This window comes from Amia ocellicauda, chromosome 14 (assembly GCF_036373705.1).
Source record: "Amia ocellicauda isolate fAmiCal2 chromosome 14, fAmiCal2.hap1, whole genome shotgun sequence".
NCBI lineage: Eukaryota > Metazoa > Chordata > Actinopteri > Amiiformes > Amiidae > Amia > Amia ocellicauda.
This window is the reverse complement of record NC_089863.1, coordinates 85,704-108,286: the sequence shown is the minus strand read 5'-3', so window position 1 is coordinate 108,286 and position 22,583 is coordinate 85,704. Positions and strand designations below refer to the sequence as shown.

At 41.7% G+C, this 22,583-nt stretch overlaps 2 protein-coding genes across 2 annotated transcripts in view; both read right to left on the bottom strand.

Annotated features, from left to right (window-relative positions):
• Positions 1–22,583, bottom strand: part of LOC136768187 (zinc finger protein 391-like) — a 142,617-nt gene that overhangs the window by 82,455 nt on the left and 37,579 nt on the right. The window lies entirely within an intron of this gene.
• LOC136768180 (zinc finger protein ZFP2) lies at positions 917–10,751 on the bottom strand. The gene is made up of 2 exons (XM_066722250.1): positions 10,399–10,751; positions 917–3,127 (listed from the first exon to the last, which is right to left on the bottom strand). The coding sequence occupies exons 1-2, from the start codon at positions 10,679–10,681 to the stop codon at positions 1,401–1,403; spliced, it is 2,010 nt and encodes a 669-aa protein (XP_066578347.1). The 5' UTR covers positions 10,682–10,751; the 3' UTR covers positions 917–1,400.

Here is a 22,583-nt window from a genome sequence, read left to right as displayed (position 1 = left end):
ATTACCTTGCACATTGAATTTCATCTGCCTTATCTAAGTCCCTTTGAATAGCCTATGCTGCCGAGATTGTATCTGCTGAAACCACCTATTTTAGTATCATCTGCAAATTTGACAAGTTTGCCAACTATCCCAGAGTCCAAATCATTAATATAGATTAGAAAAAGCAAAGGCCCTAGTACTGATCCCTGTGGAACTCCACTAACAACCTCACTCCAGTTAGAAGCAACTCCTCTAATCAACACCCTGTTTCCTACACATCAACCAGTTCATAATCATCTACTTACATTACCCTGAATGCCTACAGCTTCCAATCTGAGGATCAGTCTTTGGTGTGGAACCTTATCAAAAGCTTTTTGGAAATTTAAGTATATCGTATCATATGCTTTCATGTGATCTACAGCTGCAGTTGCATGTTCAAAAAATTCTAATAAATGAGTAAGACATGATCTGCCTCGTCTAAACCCATGTTGACCATCTCCAAGAATATGGTTTTCATTAAGATGCTCCTCTATTTTCTGTCTAATCATTTTGTCCAACATTTTACAAGTGATGCAGGCGAGACTGATTGGTCTGTAATTTCCTGGCTCAGTTTTGTCCCCTTTCTTGTGGATTGGGATGACATTTGCTGGTGAATCTTTTATATGAATGTTATGTGTGAGGAATAATATTAATATTTGGAATTATGAGCTTTGAGGTTTTTATAAATACTTCATTTGGATTCAGTTTGATATATCCTGGGGTCTGATATTTTAGAGTGCTCACATGTCTTGGGTATTGTGTGAATAAAGGAATTATTTTGGTACACTTATGCCCGGGTATCAGATCTGGTCAAATGTCTTTAGTGAGCCAGAGAGGGGTCATTACAGTATCATGCATCCAGTTAATTTTGATTATTTACCACCAATGCATCAAAATATTCAGCTTTCAAAGTGGATATATTTATTGATTTATTCACTTTATTTTTTCCCACATTCCCACTTTTGCTTGAAAGCGAAGGCAGAGAGAAAAAAAGTCAAACAGGAAGAGTGTGGTGAGTAGAAGAGTTTGGATCATTCTGACAGCCCGGGGGCCAGCAGACACTTGTACCCAGGAGCAAACTGTGATAAAGTCTCCATTCTTCTACAGAGTTCATTTTCAAGTTATGTTGAAGGAGGAGGTGGTACACACCGATCAGCGCAAACAACCACAATGAGAACAGAAATTCAAGACCCTAATCAGTATTAGAATTGAATGCACAGTTAAACGTTAACAAAGGAAACTCATTAATACATAATGTTTAAAAAGCCAGACAAACTGATACCTATGCTTAGATGAGAAAGATACTGCTACTGGTTGACAACACACACAGCCACCATCTCAGCTGGGAGAGACCGGCAGGGAACTCACACAGGCAACAGGGGTCAGGAGTGAGTGCGCTGGTGTGAATAGAGGGATACTTTCTGACTGAAGCTCTTCCCACACTGGGTGCAGGAATATGGTTTCTCTCCTGTGTGAGTGCGCTGGTGGAGTTTAAGAGCTCGTGAATTAATGAAACTCTTCTCACACTCAGTGCAGCAGTACGGCCTCTCTCCTGTATGAATGCGCTGGTGGAGTTTAAAGTTTCCTGAATGACTGAAACTCTTCCCACACTCAGTGCAGCAGTACGGTTTCTCGCCTGTATGAGTGCGCTGGTGGCGTTTAAGATATTCTGATTGACTGAAAGCCTTCCCACAATGGGCACAGCTGTACGGTTTCTCTCCTGTGTGAACGTGCTGGTGGAGTTTAAGAGCTTGTGAATGAATGAAACTCTTCCCACACTCAGTGCAGCAGTAAGGTCTCTCTCCTGTGTGAGTGCGCTGGTGACTATGAAGTTGTGCTGCCCAAGTGAAACTCTTGCCACATTCAGTGCAGCAGTACGGCCTCTCTCCTGTGTGAATGCGCTGGTGGAGTTTCAAAGCTCCTGGAAAACTGAAACACTTCCCACACTCAGTGCAGCAGTACGGTTTCTCGCCTGTATGAGTGCGCTGGTGCAATTTAAGATATCCTGATTGACTGAAAGTCTTCCTACAATGGGCACAGCTGTACGGTTTCTCTCCTGTGTGAATGTGCTGGTGGAGTTTAAGATGTCTTGATCTACTGAAACTCTTCCCACACTCAGTGCAGCAGTACGGTCTCTCTCCTGTGTGAATGCGCTGGTGTCTATAAAGTTGTGCTGCCTGAGCAAAACTCTTCCCACACTCAGTGCAGCAGTACGGTCTCTCTCCTGTGTGAGTGCGCAGGTGGACTTTAAGATTTCCTGAATGACTGAAACTCTTTCCACAATGGGTGCAGCTGTACGCTCGCTCTTCTGTGCAAGAGTGTGGATGTCTACTTAAAACTCCACTGTGAGTGTAGCTCCTCCCACCCGAGGGCTGGCAATGCAGTTTTCCACTCCGGAGTGGGAGAGGAGAGGAGGAGGAGCTGGAGGAGCTCTGTGGTCTACGGGGTCTGGGACGCAGCTGTCTGCGCTGTGATGATGGGCTCTCCCCACTGACTGCACTGTCACCCCCCACACTGAGCCCCGTCCTCAAGGCAGCAGACTCTGCGTCACACTGTCCAGCTACAGGGAGCTCAGGCCTCAGGTAACAGATGTTGAGATGACTGAGTGCGTCTCTGAAGGGAGACTGTGTTCTTGGCTCTACTGTGTAAACACACTCCAGTGTGTCGTCCTCTGTTTTGATGTGATCAGACAGCAGACTGGGTCCACACTGTGTTCTGGTAGAGCCCAGCTCAGCACCAGCTGCACTGGGTCCACACTCAGATCCCAGAGACTGGGTCCTGCAGAGATCTGCAGTGTGGGTGCAGTCCACATCAGGGTCGCTCTTTATGACCTTTGCCATGACCTTTGACCCTGCGGTGTCCGATGCCAGTGCCTCGAGCCCCTGTGTTGACCCCTCAGTGTGTGGCTCTGCCATGTGGCCAGACTCCTGTCCCCTGAGCTCCTCCTCACTCTGTCTGCTGCTGGGCTGCTCACTCAGCCCCTGGGTGTCTTCAGTAGCTGTGGGCTCTGTGTCCTGCCTCAGACTGGAGCCCCACTCCTGCTCCCAGTGCTGCTGCTCAGTGGGAGCCCTTACCCCAGAGTCAGGGAGAGCGCTGGCCTCTACAGCTCCTGGGGGAGAGACGACACAGGAGAACAGCACTGAGAACAGCAGTTCTGAAAACTCACACAGTTAATGCAATTTAACCTGGGGTAAGCATACCCCTGGGGCTACATGATTATCTTCTAGGGGGTACGCAAAATAACTTACATATTTGTCAAGTTTGGCATATAAAATGTAATGAATATCAAAAACACAAAAGAAACTATAAGAAAACACTTATTGTAGATCGGTATATATGATACGTACAAATTGAGGACCAAAAATCATTGACCAAAATGGTTTAATAGAAGTATGCAAAAAAATAGAGAAAGAAAACGTCGTACAGTGCATACAAAAGGGATAGAGACTGATCAAAATACAAAGAATACGTTAGCTCTTGGAGCTAAAACTAATTCAAAGAGCTTTTTTCAATATTACAACAGCAAGAGGTCAATAAAGGAGGGAGTGAAACGGATAAAGGGCAAAAATTGAAGTATCTTGGAAAACTAACAAGATGTGGCAAATGTTCAAAGTTTTTACAAAAGAAAAGACAGATAACATGCCACAGGTTAACGATCAGTCCAGTCAAACCCTAAGAGAGATCAGGATAAATGAGGAGGAGGTACTAAAGAGACTAGCAGCATTAAAAACAAACAAATCACCTGGGCCAGATGGGATATTTCCAACAGTAGTTAAAGAAATGAGGGAAATTATTTATAGGCCACTAATCAAATATTCCAAATGACACTTAGAACATCAGAAAGTTTACAAACGAGAGGAGGCCATTCGACCCATCGAGCTCGTTTGGTGTCCATTAATAACTAAGTGATCCAAGGATCCTATCCAGTCTATTTTTAAATGTTCCCAAATTTTCAGCATCTACCAGTTTGTTCAGATTGTGACTACTCTCTGTGTGAAGAAGTGTCTCCTGTTTTCTGTCTTGAATGCCTTGAAGCCCAATTTCCATGTGTGTACCCGGGTGCGTGTGTCCCTGCTGATCTGGAAAAGCTCCTCTGGTTTGATGTGGTCGATGCCCTTCATGATTTTGAAGACTTGGATCAAGTCCCCACGTAGTCTCCTCTGTTCCAGGGTGAAAAGGTTCAGGTCCCTCAGTCTCTCAGTAGGACATTCCCTTCAGACCTGGAATAAGTCTGGTGGCTCTCCTATGAACTGCCTCTAGAGCAGCGATATCTTTCTTGAAGTGTGGAGCCCAGAACTGTACACAGTATCCAGATGAGCTCTAACTAGTGCATTGTACAGTCTGAACATCACTGCCCTTGTTCTCAATTCTACACTGACAATATACCCTAACATTGTGTTTGCCTTTTTTATTGCATCCCCACCATTGTTTGGATGGAGAAAGTGAGGAGTCCACATAGACTCCTAGGTCTTTCTCACGCAATACTTCATCTAGTTCTATTCCTCCCATAGTGTAATTATAGTGGAAATTTTTGTTACCTGCATGTATTATCTTGCACTTGTCCACATTGAATTTCATTTGCTAGGTGTCAGCCCACAACTGAATGTTTTCTAAGTCCCTCTGAATAGCCTGTGCTGCCGAGATTGTATCTGCAAATTTGACAAGTTTGCCAACTATCCCAGAGTCCAGATCATTAATATAGATTAGAAAAATCACAGGCCCTAGTACTGATCCCTGTGGAACTCCACTAACAACCTCACTCCAGTTAGAAGTGACTCCTCTAATCGACACCCTCCGTTTCCTACACATCAACCAGTTCATAATCCATCTACTTACATTACCCTGAATGCCTACAGCTTCCAATTTGAGGATCAGTCTTTGGTGTGGAACCTTATCAAAAGCTTTTTGGAAATCTAAGTATATCATATCATATGCTTTCACGTGATCTACAGCTGCAGTTGCATATTCAAAAAATTCTAATAAATTAGTAAGACATGATCTGTCTCGTCTAAACCCATGTTTACGATCTCCAAGAATATGGTTTTCATTAAGATGCTCCTCTATTTTCTGTCTAATAATTTTTTCCAACATTTTACAGGTGATGCAGGTGAGACTGATTGGTCTGTAATTTCCTGGCTCAATTTTGTCCCCTTTCTTGTCGATTGGTATGACATTTGCGTCTTCCAGTCAGTTGTCACATCCCCTGTTCTAAGTGTTATTTGGAATATTTGTCTTAGTGGCCTGTAAATAATTTCCCTCATTTATTTAACTACTGTTGGAAATATACCAGCTGGTCCAGGTGATTTGTTTGTTTTTAATTCTGTTAGTCCCTGTAGTACCTTCTTACTCATTTATCCTGATCTCTCCTAGGGTTTGACTGGACTAAGTGTTAACCTGTGGGATGTTATCTGTCTTTTCATTTGTAAAAACCCTTTTTGCCCTTTATCTGTTTCACTTCCTCCCTTATTGTCCTCTTGCTGTTGTAATATTGAAAAAAGCTTTTTGCATTAATTCTAGCTCCAAGAGCTGTTTCTTTCTATTTCCCCTCTTTGCTTTTCTTATCCCTTTCTTAAGGTCTCTTTGCAGCTCAACATATTCTATGTATTTTGTTTCGTCTCAGTCCCTTTTGTATGCGCTATACAACATTTTCTTCCTCTTATTTTTTTTGCATACCTCTATTAAACTATTTTGGCCAATGTTTTTTGGTCCTCAATTTGCTAAATTTTGTAATAAATTTCTCCTGAGCCTCAAGTAGTATATTCTTAAAATATAACCATCCATTTTCAACTGACTCTGTATACAGTGTGCTCCAGTCTACCTCTTCTAAGTGCTGCCTCATACCTTCAAGGTTTGCTTTTCTGAAATTGTAGACCATTGTTTTAGACTTGGGCCTTGTTTTTTGAAAGAATGCCTCAGAGCTAACCATGTTGTGATCACAGTTTGCCATTGGTTCTCTAACAAATGTCCCTCTGACTCGGTCTTGGTCATTTGAAAAGATCAAGTCAATGCATGCGCTCTCTCTGGTTGGTTCCCTAACAAATTGAATTAGAAAACAGTCATTTACCATCTCAACTATTTCTATTTCTGCTTCTGTAGTCCCAACCGGTATTATCAGTCTATGTTTGGGAAATTGAAATCCCCCATTATAACAGCCACATCCTTGCTACATGCAGTCCTGATTACACTGTACAATGCAACATCTTCCTGAATATCTGAGTTGGGTGGTCTGTAATCATTTTCTCCAACACTTAGAACAGGGGATGTGCCCACTGACTGGAAGACAGCAAATGTAATACTAATCCACAAGAAAGGGGACAAAACTGAGCCAGGAAATTACAGACCAATCAGTCTCACCTGCATCACCTGTAAGATGTAGGAGAAAATGATTAGACAGAAAATAGAGGAGCATCTTAATGAAAACCATGTTCTTGGAGATAGTCAACATGGGTTTAGATGAGGCAGATCATGTCTTACTCGTTTATTAGAATTTTTTGAACACGCAACTGCAGCTGTAGATCATGTGAAAGCATATGATATGATATACTTAGATTTCCAAAAAGCTTTTGATAAGGTTCCACACCAAAGACTGATCCTCATATTGGAAGCTGTAGACATTCAGGGTAATGTAAGTAGATGGATTATGAACTGGTTGATGTGTAGGAAACAGAGGGTGTCGATTAGAGGAGTTGCTTCTAACTGGAGTGAGGTTGTTAGTGGAGTTCCACAGGGATCAGTACTAGGGCCTGTGCTTTTTCTAATCTATATTAATGATCTGGACTCTGGGATAGTTAGCAAACTTGTCAAATTTGCAGATGACACTAAAATAGGTGGCTCAGCAGATACAATCTCAGCAGCACAGGCTATTCAAAGGGACTTAGATAATATTCAGTTGTGGGTCGACACCTGGCAGATGAAATTCAATGTGGACAAGTGCAAGGTAATACATGCAGGTAACAAAAATGTCCACTATAATTACACTATGGGAGGAATAGAACTAGATTAAGTATTGCATGAGAAAGACCTAGGAGTCTATGTGGACTCCTCACTTTCTCCATCCAAACAGTGTGGGGAAGCAATAAAAAAGGCAAATAGAGTGTTAGGGTATATTGTCAAAAGTGTAGAATTGAGCACAAGGGCAGTAATGTTCAGACTGTACAATTCACTAGTTAGACCTCATCTGGATACTGTGTACAGTTCTGGGCTCCACACTTCAAGAAAGATATCGCTGCTCTAGAGGCAGTTCAGAGGAGAGCAACCAGACTTATTCCAGGTCTGAAGGGAATGTCCTACTGAGAGACTGAGAGACCTGAACCTTTTCACCCTGGAACAGTAGAGACTACGTGGGGACTTGATTCAAGTCTTCAAAATCATGAAAGGCATCGACCATATCAAACCAGAGGAGCTTTTCCAGATCAGCAGGGACACACGCACCCGGGGACACAAATGGAAATTGGGCTTCAAGGCATTCAAGACAGAAAACAGGAGACACTTCTTCACACAGAGAGGCGTCACAATCTGGAACAAACTCCCCCGCAATGTGGTTGAAGCTGAAAATTTGGGAACATTTAAAAATAGACTGGATAGGATCCTTGGATCACTTAGTTATTAATGGACACCAAATAAGCATGATGGGTTGAATGGCCTCCTCTCGTTTGTAAACTTTCTTATGTTCTTATGTTGTCAAACGGCAGCATGAAGACATCACATTTACAACATCATCTGAACACAAAACACCCTGCATGTCGATAAGGCAGCAGAGTGTTTAAGAAATTGGTAACTAGTTACGTAGATAATTAAGCAAACATTAAATCAATTAATCAAACCAAACAAATCTTATTTAAGTGTAGTGCAGTTTAGGCCACATTTGTAATTGCACGTAGGTTTTTCAGAAAGTGTTACAAAAGGCATCATGCAACATTTAACTTCTTGAAGTAACAAAATAAATACATATACTGAAATTGTAATGACGTGTACTGACACGATGTGCATTGTTGCTGTACTCTACATGGGAGAACTGTGCAGATTACAGATTGGACTAAGAAGATTTATGATCAGATACAAGTCATTGATAAACTTAAAACAATTATACGATCGATACGAAACATGCACATCTCCCAATGGCCATTAACACATTGTAATATGCATGTCATGTTCTGTATTTTTATTCAGATTAATACTTGGGTAAATACCAGGTGTACAAGTGTTTCAAGCAAACAAATGTATGTATTAAGAATTCTGTGCTCTGCTTTACTTTTTAGGAAGCCAGTGATGGTGGCCACACACTCGCCTGTCCAGTGGATGCAGACCTTCAAGAGCCTCTCTCTGACATTGTGGAAATTAAAGCCACATTTTTTAATACAAAAGACATGGACATTTTCCTCACTGAAATTAGAGATTCCAGAGTTACTGGTATGCTGCTCACTGTAAGTGCGTTTAGCTCGACCTATTTTAGATTTGAGGGGCAGTAATGGCTGTGTTTGTTCTGCACTTGTATCTGTGTTGTGTATTTGTTGTACTGTAGTCAGTAATATTGTTTTATGTAGTATTATATATTAGGGCTGTGCGATATGACGATATATATCGTACGACAATAGAAAAACGTCTATCGTTTCATATTATGCTATATCGTGGTGTCGCAAATTGCAATCTTTATGTCAGAATTTTTCGTCATTAGGACGCGGATGCGGCAAGAAATGTGCATCAGAAACACAGACAGACAAGGAGGACAGTGAACTGACAAACAATAACCAACATAACCAAGAGATACTTTAATGCGCAAGCACACACGCTGTGCCCGGCTCTCGTCGCTAAACTCGATCTGCAAGCACCCCCCATCCCCGCTAATTTAGATTCATATAATTTGTATAAAATTAATAATAACGTTTGTTTGCGTTTTCATAAATTGAAAAGCAATGCAAACAGATGCAGAAAGTATTTTCTTTTTATTAAGATGGTGAAGTGGTTCAATAGTTGTATTATTATTATTATTATTATTAATAATAATAATGTTATTATTACTATTATTATAACTATTTTGTATTAACAACGTGCTGTACTTGTAAGTAGAATCTAAATGCGACAGTCAAAGAAATGTCCCTGTCAGCAGATTTTAAATGCGCCACTATAAACCCGGCTGTGGTGAATCTACCTGAATCTGTACCATTTTACAGCGCATGTGTTGCGTGATTACTGTTACTTGTGTCCATCCTTCCTTGACCGGATCATTGTTCTATATAAAATCCCTGGGATAAGGCACCCCGAATTTAAAACAAGCTGAAACTTTTCACTTTCAGTTTATTGTCACATTTCTTAAGGTGTGGACCCACAGGCAAAAACTGAGATTTCTGGTTTTGGGATATTTGGCAACTATAACTTCCATACCTTCACAATGTATAAATACATCATCAATAATTCATATAAATTCTTGATTGGTCTCATTTTGCATATATGCCCACTACATTTGTAGATATTGTGCTTCTTGTGAACTAAGTGCACTAAGTGCAAAATAAAACAACACTATGGACATTGCTGTGCAGAATGGCTGAAAACCAAGCATAGTAAAAATCCTATTACAAGTGTATGTACATGTTGTATTATTGATCTACATGAATATATTCATGTGAGAAACTATCATATTTAAGGAAAATACACTAAGTGCATTAACATTTGTTTATCTTGACTTTGTCCCAAATGACCTATTGCTCATGTGTTCAGGTAGATACATTGACATTATTCCTCACACGGGTTCTTAGGACTTACAGTCAGACTTGCTCAGAGGCGTCTTTAAATATATCGTGTCATTTGATTTTAAGTGGCTTTTTATCTGTAATTCTAAGCAAAATGCACTTTCGTCATGTGTGTGAATTGTTCTCTAAGAAAGCCCATGAAATACTGTTTTGATCAAATGTAAGTTTCACCATTGGGTGTGTTTATCGAGAAGCAAATTAGTTGCTTAATTTCATTGCTTGATTGATTTACATATTAAAAACATTATTGAAAAAAACAAAAACAAATATGAACAAAACACTGTAGACATGTATAGCTAATGTTAATTAACGATTTGGTAAGGTTAGAAATAAGGGTTTGTCAAGGACTAAGTGTCTCTTCTTTCCCCGCTAGTAGCGATATATTGGCGAACAGCACTTTAAATGCGTCTTCACTTGCTCTGAGGGGGAGCTGCCTGCGAGCTGCGAGTCTGCGCTCACACACACTGGCGCCAACCAGCATCTCTGCACATCTGCGCAGAACGGGGCACAAGTGCGCACATCTGCGCTACTTGAGCGCAGCAGAGGCAGCGCATCGTGCTGCTGCGGCTTGTAAAGCGCCAGCCCGTCTCGTACAGAATCCAGACACGAATAAAGCAGCAATAATGAAACTCACCAGCGGCAGCTCCGCGGCTCTCTCTCTGCGCGCAGCTCCGCTCTGCCCTCCCGGCTCCTCGGCTCTTCACAGGCGGCCCGTCCGCTCCGGAACTGCGGCCACACACAGCCGCCTCCCCCGCCGCCAGGAGCTCCTGCAGCCTCCGTCTCAGCGCCTCGTTTTCCGCGTCCCTGCGGGTTATCTCCGCTCGGTCAGCGCCAAGGCCAAGCGGGCGTCCAGCTCCGCAATGACGGACATTTTCACAGCCGCTCTTCTGCACAGCTGTCGCGCATGAGCGGTGCATTGTGGGATTGCGCTCCACGAAGCGGCGACGTCAGCGGCGACTTCCGGTGGTAAGACCTGCCTCCCGAAGTGACGACATTGGTTTGAACTGAAAGTCCCAATAGAAGTGATTAATTTATTACATTAACGTCACATGGGTTCCTTATACGATTGATCATAAAAGTATGTGATAATAATACAAATACATTTTATTAATACTACTATTATTTGAATTATTATATTATTCATATTGTAGCCTTTTTAAAGGTTGCTAATGAAATAAAGTGCTCGAGACAGAGTTTTTCCAAAACAAAAACTGTGATTTATTAATCTGTACAGAGGTACTTCCCTTTCCCCCTTTTTCCCTCAGATTCTCTCTAAACACACAGATGTTTCTCTCCATTAAACTCCCGCTCTACTCGAACTCTAACCCGTCACCATGCCCTTATATATTCCCCTCTCTGGTGACTCTCTCCCGTCCAATTACCGCTCTCCGGCTGTACCACCCCGGGACGGGGGGAGCCACACAGACACACTTACCCACAAATATCCCTCCCTAACCCTACACAACAATGCCCCATAAGTAACACCCATTCACACTCATGCACACATACAAATAGACAGACAGAGTCCCTGAACTGACTCACCCACCCTGCATATACACTTTTACACCCTCCCCCACACCTTTGGGCTGCCCTACTGGCACATACACACAAACACCCGCCAGTATCGCTCCCAACACTCCCACTCCCAACACTCACTCCTTGATCCTTTGCAATCCGGCTTCCGCACAGCTCACTCCACTGAGACGGCTCTCCCTGACTCCCTCAGCTGTGCTCGGGCGGCCTCCCTCTCCTCTGTCCTCATCCTCCTTGACCTCTCTGCAGCATTTGACACTGTCGATCACTCCATCCTCCTCTCCTGCTTCGCTGACCTTGGGATCTCTGGGACTGCTCTCACCTGCTTCCCCTACTACCTCAGTGACCGGTCCTACCAAGTGACATGGTGAGGCTCCTCATCCACCCCCCAACCTCTCCTCACAGGCATTCCGCAAGGCTCCGGCCTGGGCCCGCTCCTGTTCTCTCTCTACACTCACTTCCTGGGCCCCCTCATCACTTCTCATGGTTTCTCCTACCACTTCTACGCTGATGATGCCCAAATCTTCCTGTCTTTTCCCTCTTCTGACCCTCTCATCCCCTCTCGCATTTCTTCCTGCTTGTCTGCTATTTCCACCTGTCAAGCTCAACCTCTCTAAATCGGATCTCCTGTTTTTCCCCCACTCTTCCTCACCTTCTGCTGACCTCCCCATCTCGATCCCATTGGAATCCACCACACTCTCTCCTTCTTCTTCCGCAAAAAATCTAGGAGTCACCCTCGATCCTGCGCTCTCCTACCCCCAGCACATCACCACGCTGACACGCACCTGCAGATTTGTTGAGCAACATACGCCGGATCCGTCCCTTCCTCACCAACTACTCAACTCAGCTACTCGTCCAGTCACTGGTCCTGTCCCGCCTGGATACTGCAACTCCCTCCTGGCCGGCCTGCCTGCATCCACTACCCGCCGCTCCAGCTCATCCAGGACTCTGCGTCTCGTCTGGTGTCTCTCTGCCCCGATTCACACGCTACTCCACTGCTCCGCTCCCTCCACTGGCTCCCGATACCGGCACGCATTCAGTTCAAGACACTGACCCTCACCTACCGCTGTCTCGACCACACTGCACCAAGTTATGCAAAATACCTAGAGACAATAACATAACCACTCTAGACATGTACAAATATGCGAATCACAAGCAAACATACATATGCATTAGTTAGAACATTTAATTTAGTACACAAATGCTAGAATGTGCAAATATGCCAGACTTCATAGGAAACACGTAACGTCAGGGGAACTCTATACGGATATAAGCAAGCATATATGTACCCACCACAACACAAATAACTACAATATACTAGTATACCCATAGGCATCTGCCACTCATTGATTGATGCTCCAGTTGTCCCATGAACAAAACAAAATTGTTCCCACAGCTGTTTTCCAAGATACTTATGTCCCACAGTACTTCTCTGCAGTTAAAACAATACTTAGTGTCGATGTTATAGTCTCGCAGCTGAGTCCGCCATACAGAGGAACAAAAGAGATTTGTCAGTTCCACTACCCCATCCTTGATCTCCCAACAATACCGCAGACAACCAAACCAACCAAGATCCAACCGTCTCCTGCCTTCAGTATCCACAGCAGTCACAAACAGTCAACACAAAACGGCAAAGCGAAGGCTTCATTTCAAGCCGTGATCGGCATCTGCTCTGGTCCAAAACTTGAGTGAGCCACAGCGCCCGGCTTCCCCCACAAATGCCAACACCGTCTGCCTTCTCTGTCTGCAGCACGCACTCCACACTGTAGGAAAATAAACAGCGAATCAAAGAAAGAACCAAAAGTCCTCTTCCCCTTAAGCTTGGTGCTTGCACACTAAAAATCGTACTCCACCGACTAAACAAAACTAAATTATCTTTTATATTCACTGCCCACCAACTCTCTCTTTCTCTCTTCTTCACGTCTTAACAACATCGTCATCATTCAGGGACATGTCTGATCTCTAACTTGTGCATCCTTCCTAATTAGGACCCAGCCCTTTTAAAGATCATTAAACATAACTCAACCAATCAAAAACTGTTAGATAAATACAATACGGAACAACATGTTCCTACCGATTTCTGTCTATTTTTTTTTTGCTACTGGTACCATACGTTTAATTACTGATTTATCATTTTTGGCTTTTGTCGGAACTAATAGCTGATAGGCAGGTCTGGCCCAAGGTACAGGCAGACTAGGTGGTCGCCTAGGGCCCCCCAAATATATGACATAAAAAAAAAAAACGACTGCTATTGCACGACTGTGTGCACAATATGTGCTGCGAGCGGAGTGACTCGTGTACTGTGAGCTGCCTGAAACCCTGAACTAGTGGTGGAGGGGCAGGTGAGGCGCAGGTTATGTGGATGTGAGAGACCTGAGGAGAGAGTAAATGCAGCACCAGAATGTAATAACAGGATCAGAAAACAGAATCGGATCCGGGCTCACTTGATCCAGATCATGAAAAGGTGTTGTACGAAGCAGATCAAGATCAGGTTCTATTGATCTGATTTTTTTAACTGATTATTAAGCAGCACGTGAGGTAACTAAGGAGTTCCCAATTTACCAAAAACGGATCGTCCCTCACTGGTATGGCTATTTGAATGTCTACCGCTCTAATGACACATTGACAATCATAAACCATTCAGAAAACTATACTGTGCTATATTGCTGACAAGTTCATTAAATAAATAATCTTAGTTGTTGACTACGTTTCCCAATGCATATTAGTGTCAGTGTGCTTATGCCCTCGCTGTACACTGGATCCGACACGTCATGTAATCCATTATCCGAAAAGTTGTCCATCAAGGACATTGCCCATTGGAACCCTTAAAACCACACAAAGTACACAACCTTTCCATTTTTTGCACTGGTGTGCATCTCGCAAGCTACACCAGTGAACTTGTAACTAACAGAGATCCTTAAAACTTTTTAAAAGAGGTGAATTTTAAGAAAGCGTAGGGACACTTCTCAAAGTGTTGCACAGCCATGGAGCTGCAACAGTAGGCTCTGTCACACGTTGTCTTGAGTTTGCGACGGGGTTGCTGGAGAAATAAGATATTTTAAATGATTTTTTACAATAATGTAAATTAAAAAAAAAACTAAATCGCATAAAAACTACACCATAAAGACCCAAAGCAGAATGCACGGTTCAACAATATACTGTTTATTTGAAAGTTGTAAATAAGTCACTTTTGTATATCTGTGCTTAACCAGACTTGTCTACACTGATAATGTTACCTACTATTTGAGGAAACCGGTTGCAAAAAATCTCATCGCTAAACACAGCTTCATATGTTAGGGTGTGGCATGACCGTGCTTTATGTTGGTCCCACTACAGGATCAATCATGTCTGTAAGGAATATGGTATGTGGTGTTAATCTGTACCGCTCTTGTACACCTTCCTTACCAAAATCCTCTAAAGGGTTTTGCCTGTCTTTAAATACCCACTGAATGTGTGTTTGACACCAGCTAACTAAATTTAGTATGTGTAGTTCCTACATTTAAAAAACTTAGATTGAGTTCTGATCCTGCTCAAAAGTATTTTAACACTATAACAAAGTAAAATAGTAAAAATGTAAAACTATGAAGAAACCATAAAAACAACTAAACACTAGTGATTAGAGAAGGTTTGAGAATATGTCCATAATGTGGATTTCACAAGAGCTCTGCTGTGATGTGTGCCTGTCACTGCTGCAGCTCCCTCTCCTTATTGGAGCTCAATCCTTTTCTTCAGCAAAAGAAAAGTCTGACTCCCAAGTAAAACATCATCCAGTGCATCTTCTTCTACTTCACATAAACCACCAGTTTCTTCAAAGAAAATGTCTAAAACTGCATCACAAAACACACACTCTCCCATCATTTCCAAACGAACTCCCTTTTTTGTAAATTGTTAACGCCCCAAAGAAATAAAACTGTCCTGATTGGTCGTTGAACTCTTCACAGACGTCAGACAAAAGGACCATTAGTTGTTCAAACAGGCTTGAAATAGGTGAACACTATCACCATTCACATAATCGTTCATCTATCGAAATGTAGCTCTGCCAGGGCGGAAGGGTTGAACTCACACCCGGGAACTGTAGTTCAGATCTTGGACATTTATAGATATTTTCTTTTTAAATCCATCCGGGTGGAGACTAAAGGACCGAAAAAGAGGCCAGTCTATTGAAAAACAAAAAACAAAAAATGTTAAGGAAATCACTTGCCTCCAGACGCCTGTTCTGTCCCTCTCATCATATCTGCATGCCTTCTGAAGTGTCTTATTCCTTCACTCTGTACTTATTGTTTGATTCTTGCCCTTCTTTGTAGCTTGATTTCTTGTTAATTTGTTTAGATAAACTATGTAAAATCGTTAGCTGACTAGTGTCTATTCTCTTTTCTGCAGGATATTCTGTACATTTTACTTAATAAAAAACACCTCAGAGACATTAGTATTACCAGGGGTGTCATGCAGATACATGTTTTGGGGGCACAGTCGGGAAAACAAATTATGATTGTGACAAATGGTTGGTATTTAATGTTTTTAACTACACCTATAAGGTATCCCAAGTTGTAAGTGTACTTTAATGTACTGCTCTACATACACGTCCAATAGTATTTCTTGGCTTTGGTTGTTTTGTTGTATTCTAGCTACTGGTATTTCTGATACCAGTTTCTGTTAAAACATATTCGCTTGGTGTTAAAGTGAAAGGGTAGACATCTAATACTGGTTGTATGAGACCCATTCTTAGATATTCATCTCTTGCCAGTTGATCTTTAGGCACGATTAAACTTGTCTCGGAAGATTTTTAGATGGTTCCACTTTAATTTATTACTAAAGCATGTATTTCTGTCTTAACTGTGTCACCCTAAACAATATTCACCATCTCATACCTGTCTGATCCTACAGATACTACAGCTGCAGGGGAGACTTCCGTCACAGGGGATTTAAAAACATTCTGCTCTACATCCTTGCACAACATTTTTTTTTATAGAGGAAAGTGAAGAACCCAATTTTGATGGACAGATGATAACCTGTATTTATTTAACCTGCCAGGCCTGGAAGGCCCAACATGGGATCTCTCCAGCAGAGACTCTCTGAACAACAGAAGTGGACAGCTTTTATACATTGCATGACATGTGGGTCTGTGGGCAGGGACAGTCACAGATTTCCCAAATTCTTGTCTCGAGATCAGGTTTCTGAATGTTTGTGGTGGTCTTCCTGAGGAGGGGGGTCATCATGGAACAGGTGTTTTCCTGTTGTGGCATACAAACTGCCCAATCTCACATTTCTTTAACAATGGACAATGAGGTAATCAATCACTATAATGTAGCATCTTCAGCCTTGAGAGAAGAACAGGAAACCCCAAACAAACACTAAGCAAACTGGTATCGGTGGGCTATTTATCTGTGAGGGAGTTCCTCTTATCACAATGAACAGAAGTCAAAGTGGAGAGAACAATGTCCAGAGGGTATGCCCTGAACAACTGCCTCTTGCTAGCTTGATGAATCTACTTTGCTCAGTCTGCATATTATTATTAATATAAAACATAATACAGTTTATATAAAACATTAATAATGGCTCTTCAGAAAGGGTCTAAAAAACAATAATAATAATAATAATAAAGTTCAGTCACATGTACATGTATTTCTGCATCATCACAAAGTAGCAGATCACATTGAACCAATTGTAAATGTAATTTGCCCTCCAGATGTATTTACATATTTTATGTAACAAAAAGTTGGATTCAGTAAAGTGTACAGTGAGTTATTTTACACACACGCACATATATACAGTACTGTACAAAAGTTTTAGGCAGGTGTGAAAAAATACTGTAAAATAAGAATGTTTTCAAAAATAGACATGTTAATAGATTATATTGATCAATTAACTAAATGCAAAGTGAGTGAACAGAAGAAAAATCTAAATCAAATCCATATTTGTTGTGACCATCCTTTGCGTTCAAAACGGCATCAATTCTTCTAGTTACACTTGCACAGTCAGGAATTTTGTAGGCATATAGTCAGGTGTATGATGAAACAATTATACCAAAGAGGTGCTAATGATCATCAATTCAATATGTAGGTTGAAACACAATCATTAACTGAAACAGAAACCACTGTGTAGGAGGAATAAAACTGGGTGAGGAACAGACAAACTCTGCTAACAAGCTGAGGTTGCTGAAGACAGTTTACTGTCAAAAGTCATACACTTTAGTGATCTACGCTATTGTATTGTTAGAAGCTTTAATCTGCTTTGCGGCTTTGTTTATGTTTACAATGCGTGCGGCTCTGCGTTCTTGTTGGTGAGCGCTGTTGTTATTTCTCCAAGATGTTTGGGTCAACCTAACTGCCAAGTTCCTTCAAAATCTGTGTGTAAGTGAACCTAGAAGAATTGATGCTGTTTTGAAGGCAAAGGGTGGTCACACCAAATATGGATTTGATGTAGATTTTATTTCTGTTCACTCACTTTGCATTTAGTTAATTGATAAATATAATCTATTAACATGTCTGTTTTTGTAAAGCATTTACGTACCGCATTTTTTCACACCTGCCTAAACTGTGTATGTGTGTGTGTGTGTGTATGTGTATATATATATATATATATATATATATATATACACTCACCTATAGGATTATTAGGAACACCTGTTCAATTTCTCATTAATGCAATTATCTAACCAACCAATCACATGGCAGTTGCTTCAATGCATTTAGGGGTGTGGTCCTGGTCAAGATAATCTCCTGAACTCCAAACTGAATGTCTGAATGGGAAAGAAAGGTGATTTAAAACAATTTTGAGCGTGGCATGGTTGTTGGTGCCAGACGGGCCGGTCTGAGTATTTCACAATCTGCTCAGTTACTGGGATTTTCACGCACAACCATTTCTAGGGTTTACAAAGAATGGTGTGAAAAGGGAAAAACATCCAGTATGCGGCAGTCCTGTGGGCGAAAATGCCTTGTTGATGCTAGAGGTCAGAGGAGAATGGGCCGACTGATTCAAGCTGATAGAAGAGCAACTTTGACTGAAATAACCACTCGTTACAACCGAGGTATGCAGCAAAGCATTTGTGAAGCCACAACACATACAACCTTGTGGCGGATGGGCTACAACAGCAGAAGACCCCACCGGGTATCACTCATCTCCACTACAAATAGGAAAAAGAGGTTACAATTTGCACAAGCTCGCCAAAATTGGACAGTTGAAGACTGGAAAAATGTTGCCTGGTCTGATGAGTCTCGATTTCTGTTGAGACATTCAGATGGTAGAGTCAGAATTTGGCGTAAACAGAATGAGAACATGGATCCATCATGCCTTGTTACCACTGTGCAGGCTGGTGGTGGTGGTGTAATGGTGTGGGGGATGTTTTCTTGGCACACTTTAGGCCACTTAGTGCCAATTGGGCATCGTTTAAATGCCACGGCCTACCTGAGCATTGTTTCTGACCATTTCCATCCCTTTATGACCACCATGTACCCATCCTCTGATGGCTACTTCCAGCAGGATAATGCACCATGTCACAAAGGTCGAATCATTTCAAATTGGTTTCTTGAACATGACAATGAGTTCACTGTACTAAACTGGCCCCCACAGTCACTAGATCTCAACCCAATAGAGCATCTTTGGGATGTGGTGGAACGGGAGCTTCGTGCCCTGGATGTGCATCCCACAAATCTCCATCAACTGCAAGATGCTATCCTATCAATATGGGCCAACATTTCTAAAGAATGCTTTCAGCACCTTGTTGAATCAATGCCACGTAGAATTAAGGCAGTTCTGAAGGTGAAAGGGGGTCAAACACAGTATTAGTATGGTGTTCCTAATAATCCTTTAGGTGAGTGTATATATATATATATATATATATATATATATAAAATTACACACACGCAAATATAATACATTTCAGTTTGAATAATTCTGAACCGCGGTTTTTTTGCAGATATGCTGGAGAAATATATTGTAACAACATGTGGATTCCAGACATGATAGGCACTTGAACCCCATTCTCCTGCACCACAATGCAGCAATCTTACAACATCACTAAAAAGCCCAGGCTATTTTCACTAAGTCCAATACTGAATGTCTGACAATAGTACTGTTGTCATTAATTTATGCAACAAATACATTTATGTCGCTAAAACCCACTGTAGAAGGATGTTAATAATTCTGGAGGCAACTGTACCTGTAGTTAGGAAACTAAAAAAGAAAGCACCTGAAAAAAGCACTTGTAAAAGCACGTTTATAGATGCACATTGTCATTGCCTTTTAAAACAATAATACAAGAGATACAACAATGCCTATATTTTTATTTCCTTAAATATTGTTTTAAGCAGATTGCATACTGATTAAAGATGGACCATTTACCACAAAAATATGAATATTTCTGGATTATAGGCTACTTAACTTTAACAAAACAAATACAGCACTCACTCACTTTCTCTCTCTCTCATTATATATATATTATACACACACTCTCCCTTTGTGGATATTCAGTTATACGCTGTATGGTCATGGTTACTTTGCGTATGCGCACCTAATATGGGGAGATTTTGCATATACCTTTCTATAATATATAAATGTATACATGCAGACAGCTGACAAATTAAAGGTAAAACCTGAATAAATGAGTAGAGGATCATAATGAATGCAGATGCCTCCAAACAGGTGTACTGCATGATACTATTAAGCAATTAACATCCTATCATGTGCTGTGGCATGTATACAAATGCTGAGCAGGCCCAGCTGACCTCAATGTTGGATCAAGATGGCAAGAGGAAAGTATCTAAGTGCCTTTGAAAGAGGGGTCATTATTGGGGCACAAATGACAGGAGCTTCAATCACACACAATCAACTGGCTAGTGTTTCAATATGAACAGTGACTAAACTGACATTTGCATGGAGATCTATGGGAAAGACATTAGTAAATAGGGTTGGAAATTGTGGTCGAAAGCGCACATTCGATGACCGTGATGCTCGTGCATTACTGTGATATGTAAGGACAAACAGAAGAGCAGCTCTTTCCCAGGTGATGTGAGAATGTCAATGCAGGACGTGATCAAACTGAGTCAGCAAGAACAGTCCGTCGACAACTACACAGAGAGAGCTTATAGTAGGGCTGCAGTGCATAATCCCCTCATTACAAAGACAAATGCACATTAGCGCTGCTGCCTCACAGCTCCAGGGATTCTGGGTTTGTCTCGGGGTGTCTATCTGTCTGTCTGTCTGGAGTTTGCATGTTGTCTGTGTGGGTTTCCTCTGGGCACTCTGGTTTCCTCCCACCACCCAAAGACATACAGCTTAGGTAAATTGGCCACGCTAAATTGCCCTATAGGCAGGTGTGTGTGTGTGTGTGTTGCCCAGTGATGGACTGGCAACCTGTACTGGGTGTATTCCTGCCTTGTGCCCTATGCCTGTTGGGATCAGCTCTGGTATCCCTGTGACCCTCACCTCATAAGCTGTTCTGAAAATGGATGAATGAAAAAAACATACGCACTGGTCTACAGAAATATGGAAAAAAGTGATCTAGTCAGATGAGTCATCCTTCACCATATTCTCAAGAAGTGTGGTGACACCAAGAGAACGGTACAGGCCTGACTGCTGGACCCCTACAGTGAGGGGGTCCGGAGGCTCTGTTATGCTGTGGGGGCATTTTCCTGGCATGGTTTGGGTCCACTTGTCCCCTTAGAGGGAAGGGTCACTGCAAATCATGACAGAGTTATTCTGAGTGATCACCTTTATCCTATGGTGACACATTTCTATCCTGATGGGATTGGTCTCTTCCAGGATGACAATGCCCCATCCGCAGGGCAGGAGGGGTTACTGAATGGTGTGACGAGTATGAAAATGATGCGACTCATATGCTATGGCCTTCACAGTCACCAGATGTCAACCCAGTTGAACACCTATGGGAGATTTTGGACCGACATGTTAGACAGCGCTCTCCACCACCATCATCAAAACCCTAAATATAATATAATATATATATATATATATATATTTTAAAAGAATGGTGTTCATCCCTCCAGTAGTCACGAGACTCGTAGAATCTGTGCCAAGAGCATTGAAGCTGTTCAGGAGCTCGTGGTGGCCAGCACCTTACTGAGACACTTTATGTTGGTTTTTCCTTTAATTTGTCACCTGTCTGTATGTATACTACTACTAGCATAATGGTAACGCTTTACCCACTACAGAAATACATCACTACCTTGAAAACTTAATTAATGCAATCCCATATCAGTACAACATATCTCTGAGCAGCAAAAAGGACAGCATTTTTGGAAACTTCATACAGGAGATCCTGTTAGGGCTCAATACTTTATCCATAAAAGCTTCCTAGAAGGCATTATGAGAAGTTAAATATGTGATGGCACCTTTTATCAGAGCAAAGATGCTGTATCTCAGTCTAGGAAGGTCACAGTTCATGGCAAATTATGTCAGAAGACACAGCACTTAATGTTTCCTATAAGAATTAAAGTACTATGTCTGTATTTACAACCTGTTCATAGTTACAAACTGCTTTCAATTTTAAAGCATGTGGCATGTAGGTCCAAAAGTACAACAATTAAAACAGTGCAAAACTGTGGAGATGCATTTACATTTCGACTTCCAAAACGAGACTAAAAATAATAATAAAGAAACCAGGAGATAACAATGTCTTCGTTTTCAAGGTCCTGAGATGTTTTGTTACCCAGGACTTACTACTTGGATAACGTCTTCTCTGGGGTAACCATGTCCTCACAAAAGGTAACATAACTACTAACAACTTCAGTGAGTTCCTCAATATAGCAGAATGTCGTGGTCAGCCAACCCGAGGGTGGCTTTGAGTGGCTGAGCTGTAGGAGAGGCGGAAAGTCCCATTCAAGGACATCAGAATTCACAAGGCCAAGATTGTCATAGGCACCGCAGCCTGTAGACAGCTTACAGGAGCTACAGATTACAGATAGCAACTGCAACCAGATACTGCACGGCCTCTGAATATACTCACATACACCATTACACACAGACATGTTTTTATTACCAAGTGGGCACTATCATTCTACATCAGCCAAGTGGGGACCATACTACCCCAACACTTTCATATAACAAAATATACATTGAAAATTATGTTGATAATATTGTATTCTTAAAATATTAAAAATACAAAAAATGTAGACAAGTGGGGACCTGACCACATTTACCCTACAAAGTGGGGACTTGCATAGAGACCCCGTGACCTGGGCTGCTCTCCGCACTTACAGCTGAAGTGATTTGCTGCACAAAACTGTACCCTTGCAATAAATGTAAACATTAAAACACACACACACACAAACC

Bases quoted from the DNA above. Each gene is read 5' to 3' on its own strand.
- LOC136768180 (XM_066722250.1), bottom strand. From the start codon at position 10,681: ATGCACCGCTCATGCGCGACAGCTGTGCAGAAGAGCGGCTGTGAAAAT. The intron at 3,128-10,398 runs GTGAGTTTCATT...TCTCTCCCCCAG, and splicing joins GAGCCGCGGAGCTGCCGCTG to GAGCTGTAGAGGCCAGCGCT.